The sequence below is a fragment of the Charadrius vociferus genome, unplaced genomic scaffold, assembly GCF_000708025.1.
Source record: "Charadrius vociferus isolate BGI_N301 unplaced genomic scaffold, ASM70802v2 scaffold824, whole genome shotgun sequence".
NCBI lineage: Eukaryota > Metazoa > Chordata > Aves > Charadriiformes > Charadriidae > Charadrius > Charadrius vociferus.
In genome coordinates, this window is record NW_009647956.1 from 113,445 (window position 1) to 118,030 (window position 4,586).

Genomic DNA, 4,586 nt, shown 5'->3' on the forward strand with positions numbered 1-4,586 from the left:
TTCCATTGGAAAGAGGGCTGGGGGGGCTGCAGGGTGATGGGGGAAGGGGGGGAAGAGGTGCAGCAGCCTTGCCCTGAAGGGGTGACCAGCACCTGCAGAGCTCAGGGTGTCCCCTTTACCGCTGCGTCCTTCATCCCTCCAGGTACCAGCAGTGGAGGACATAGACAAGGAGCAGCTGGGTGACCCCTACGCCAATGCAGAGTATGCCAAGGACATCTTTGAATACATGCGGGGAAGAGAGGTGGGTGATGCCTGGCCAGGGGGTGGCAGCCCAGTCTGGGGAAGGGGTGGCCATGTGGGTAGGGCCACCCACTGCCCAGAGGTTCTGAGTGCCTGGCAGGAGCCTGCATGGGGTGGGAGGGGGCTTGTTTGAGAGTGGTGGTGTCCGGTGAGCCTCTGACAGCTGGTACCTCGGCAGGAGAAATTCATGCTCCCTGACTACATGGAGAAGCAGCCAGACATCAGTGGGGACATGCGTGCCATCCTGGTGGACTGGATGGTGGAGGTACAGGTATGTGGGCATGGGGAGAGCATGTGGGCCTTCTGCAGAGCAGCCCCTACCCTGCCTTTGGCATGTGGGACCTCAGTGTGATGGCAGAGGCTCTTGCAAGTGTCCCCAGTGCAGAGCTGATGTTCCCCTTCTCTAGGCTGGGGATGAGCTTGCATCCCTCCCTCCAAGCCTGGTCCTGTGGGCACCTCTGGCCCCTGTTGAGGGAACCTGGGGGACCAGGTGGGCCTAGCTGCTTCATGACACCCCCCTTCCCCCTTCCTGCATCACTGCAGGAGAACTTTGAGCTGAACCATGAGACGCTGTACCTGGCTGTGAAGCTAGTGGACCACTACCTGGTGGAGGTGGTGAGCATGAGGGACAAGCTGCAGCTCATCGGCTCCACCGCCATCCTCATTGCCTCCAAATTTGAGGTAACTCCTCGCATGCTGTCTTGGGGTGCTGGGGCAGAGGGAGCTGTGCCTTTTTGGTCCCCATGGGTGGTTAAAGAAGGCCAGGTCCCTGTGGTGACAGGCCACTGCCCTGAGAGCTGCTGGGGCAGCATGTCCGTCCTCGTGTTCCCCTCAAGCAAGCAAGGCTTGGAGTTGGAGCTGAGGGCTGGGGCAATACAGACAACACACGAGCCCCACTGGGTGTTGTAATAGTCCTTTTGGGGTCTGGCAGGCCACAGGGGTCTGCAGACTGGTGGACTTTCCTGAGCGTGGCCAGAATGAGCCTCCATTAGGGTGCTGAGCAGTTGTGCCCTGGCAGGAGCGGTGCCCACCGTGCGTGGATGACTTCCTCTACATCTGCGACGACGCTTACAAGCGGGAAGAGCTCATTGCTATGGAGATAAGCATCCTTAGCACCCTCAAGTTTGACATCAACATCCCCATTGCCTACCGGTTCCTGCGACGCTTTGCCAAGGTGGGCACAATAGGCGGGCAGGCTGCTTTCAAGGTGCCTCCGGGCACCGCTTATGTTGGCTCTCTGGGGTGGCCATGTGCATCCCCGGGACCCTGGGCTCCCAGCTGGCACCAAGGAGGGTTTGGCCAGGTCCTCCTGACAGGGCTGAGAGGTGAAGATGCTGGTCTGTGGCAGGCTGGGATCTGTGTCCTGTGCCCCAGGGGCAGCACTCTAGATCCCAAAAAGTTAGGGCGGGGCAGGGGGGCAGTGTTGCTCAAAAGGCTGAGCCTTTCCCTGCCTGCCTGGCTGTAGTGTGCCCGTGCCACCATGGAGACTCTGACGCTGGCCCGATTCCTCTGTGAGATGACCCTGCAGGAGTATGACTATGCCCGCGAGAGCCCCTCCAAGCTGGCTGCCAGCTGCCTGCTGCTAGCGCTCATCATGAAGAACCTTGGTGGCTGGGTAAGCGCCTTCCCAACCCCCTGTCCTGGCCCCCCTGCCCTGAAGCACCACAGGGCTGCAGGAGTGGATGGACTGTTGGGTGGGGGTGATGCTCTAGGGCTATGCTCAGATTTGGGAGGCTGGAGAGGGAAAATGATGGCTGTACCATCTCTGAGAGGACCTAGCTCAGCCCTGTTGTCCCTTTGCAGTCCCCCACGCTGGAGTACTACAGTGGGTACCACTCCCAGGACCTGCATCCCCTGGTGAAGAGGCTGAATTTCCTGCTCACATACCAGCCCCATGACAAGCTGAAGGCTGTGCGCACCAAGTACTCACACAGGTGAGCATCATGGGTCTCTGCCTCCTGCCTGTCCGCTCTGCAGAGCACCCTTGACTGCTGTGGAGAGCTGGGGCCCCTGTGGGTGGGTGTCAGGGCTGTGGCTGAGCTCTAAGCCAACATGCTTCCTTCCAGGGTTTTCTTTGAGGTTGCCAAAGTCACCCCCATGGACATGCTCAAGCTGGAGGAGATACTGAAGAGCTGCTAGTCCTGTCTCTGTAAATAGCCTGTAAATAGCTGGGTGCTCTCTGGCAGGGGAGCACCATGTACATAAATAATAGCAATTTTAACTGAAGGGGAGGGGGGGAAAAAAAGTCATGTGAATCTGTTAATAAAATGTTGTTTGTCTTATGGGCTGGTGCTGGCTGTTGAGACACAGGGGTAGGGAACGGTGGTGGAGCTTGTGCTGAGCCCCTGAGCTGTGGTTCCCTTTGCTGTGTTGGGGCAGAGGGTGAGTAGGGGGGGTTGCATGATGGGGAGCAGGCTGGGGTGATAGCAGGACACTGAGGGGTGAAGGCTGGAAGGGTCCAGGTCCCCGTCAACTTCCCCACACCTCTTGCCCGCCCCAAAGTAACAACACCACACGAGCAGCAGCAATGAGTATCTTTTCTCCAACTATTTACACAGCTTAAATACCCATGTGGGGAAGGGGCATCATACTTTGGCCCCAGCCTGGGCACACGTGGCAGCCCAAGCTCCTGTAGTGACCCTGCCGTGGGCTGGGCTGGGGGTCACGCCACACTGCCTGTGGGGCTAGACCTCTGCTTTAGTGTTTCCAGCCCCACAGGCTTGGGGAGAAGCAGCGGCTCCAGGGACACTGGGGGGACAAACAGACGAAGCAAGACAAGCAGGGGGGCTCCACACACATGGGGCATGGTGGGGACCAGGAGCCCCCCCTGCCTCACCCCTGGTCCGAGGGGCAGCGCTGGCCTAGGGCGGGTTGCTGAGCTCCTTAATGGCCTGGAGGATTCTCTTCATGTGGCCCACTTTGGTGATCCCTAGGTCCTGCAGGGAGGAGAGAGGGAAGCCAACATGCTGGTGGGGGTCCAGCCTGAGGCTCTGTCTGGCAGGCAAGCTGCAGAGGGCGATGAAGCTGCAAAGCCTGGCTCCTCATGCTCTCTCTGCCAGGGCACGGCAAGCATGTGCCTGTGCTGGGGTGCAGGAGAGGGCATGGCACTATTGATCCCACTTTGGGCAGGTGTACAGAGCCTCACAAGCTGGGGGCAGGGCCACCCCCCTTCCCTGCGGCCAAGCAAAGCAAGCGGGGCAAGCTCAGCCGATGGGCATGGGTGCAGGGTTGGCACCAGCCTTCTCCACGCCATGGGGGATGGGGAGATGAAGGATGGAGGACACAGTGTTCCCCAGGGCTGGGGGTCCCTCAGGGGGCACAAGGAGCGTTGTACCTTCAGGTCTCTCCTCTCCAGCAGGATCAACTCAGAGCCCTGGATGTCATGCCGGACAAAAATGTCTCTGTACTCCCCTAAACCGAGCGCTTCCAGCCAAGCTGCCACATCCTCGGAGCCCCACTTGTCCGCTAGCAGGGAGGAAAACCACAGAGGTGGACGGGGCTTGGTGCAGGCAGCCAGGGGCGGCAGGGCAGGCAGCAGGCAGCCCAGGGCAGCAGTGGCGGCAGGCTGCAGCCAGCACCCCCTCCTCCCACCCACATGGCCGGAGGCCACAGCAGGCTCAGGCTGGAGAGGTTTCTCCTCTCCTTGGCTTACTTACGGAGCATCCGAGCTTCTCCCCCTTGCCAAGACCCCCAGCCCTGAGGCAGGGACTTACCCAAAGGGCTGAGCGGTACCATAGCCCCCTTCTCCCCCTCGCAGTGGTGGTGGAGTTACAGGGCTGGGGGGGCTCCGCATGTCCGTTAGCAGAAAAAATAAGCTCTAAGGTGCTGTTGGTGACAAAGGGCACATCCCCAGGCAGCCAGGACATGCCCTTTCCCCCTCCCAGAGGGTCCCTCCACAGCATGCCCAGGGCGAGAGGCCGATGAGTAGGTCAGCACAGGGCGGTCACTACCGGCATGGGCTGTGCCTGTCTCCCTCCCTGGGATGCTGCCCACTTTACCTGGGAGCACGCTGTTGGTCTTCTGCTTTTGCATCTTGTCTTTGTCCTTCCTGGGCTTGGGGATGTTGAGGCGAAGCTTGAAGCTGCCCTTGTTGGCGCTGCCAGCGCTTTCCTGCGAGAAGCCAGGCTAAGAGGGGTGCTGGGGCTGCCTGGTGGGAGATGCTCCCCCTCCCCGGGCCCTGGGCACCCACCTCCTCAGCAGGGTGGGCAATGGGCCCCAGCCAGTGGATGTCCAGCAGTCTCTGCAGCTCCTGGCCCAGCACGTTCAGGGGACCATGCAGTGCCTCCTCCTCCTGCGGCGAGTCCAGCTGGAGGGGACAAGGACCATCCCCAGCCCTGCTGCCACCA

General features: G+C 60.6%; 2 protein-coding genes across 2 annotated transcripts in view; one reads left to right on the plus strand and one right to left on the minus strand.

Moving 5' to 3' along the window:
- CCNB3 (cyclin B3) overlaps positions 1–2,379 on the plus strand; it is a 3,803-nt gene extending 1,424 nt beyond the window's left edge. The window contains exons 5-11 of the mRNA XM_009883440.1: positions 143–241; positions 419–511; positions 784–921; positions 1,259–1,414; positions 1,706–1,855; positions 2,044–2,174; positions 2,307–2,379. Of these exons, the coding sequence (XP_009881742.1) occupies positions 143–241; positions 419–511; positions 784–921; positions 1,259–1,414; positions 1,706–1,855; positions 2,044–2,174; positions 2,307–2,379 (840 nt within the window). The remainder of the gene's footprint in view (positions 1–142; positions 242–418; positions 512–783; positions 922–1,258; positions 1,415–1,705; positions 1,856–2,043; positions 2,175–2,306) is intronic.
- Positions 2,380–3,101: 722 nt separating this feature from the next.
- Positions 3,102–4,586, minus strand: part of DGKK (diacylglycerol kinase, kappa) — a 25,459-nt gene continuing 23,974 nt past the window's right edge. The window contains exons 25-28 of the mRNA XM_009883441.1: positions 4,430–4,574; positions 4,239–4,350; positions 3,575–3,705; positions 3,102–3,176 (exon numbers count right to left, since the gene is read on the minus strand). Coding sequence (XP_009881743.1) covers positions 3,102–3,176; positions 3,575–3,705; positions 4,239–4,350; positions 4,430–4,574 — 463 coding nt within the window. The remainder of the gene's footprint in view (positions 3,177–3,574; positions 3,706–4,238; positions 4,351–4,429; positions 4,575–4,586) is intronic.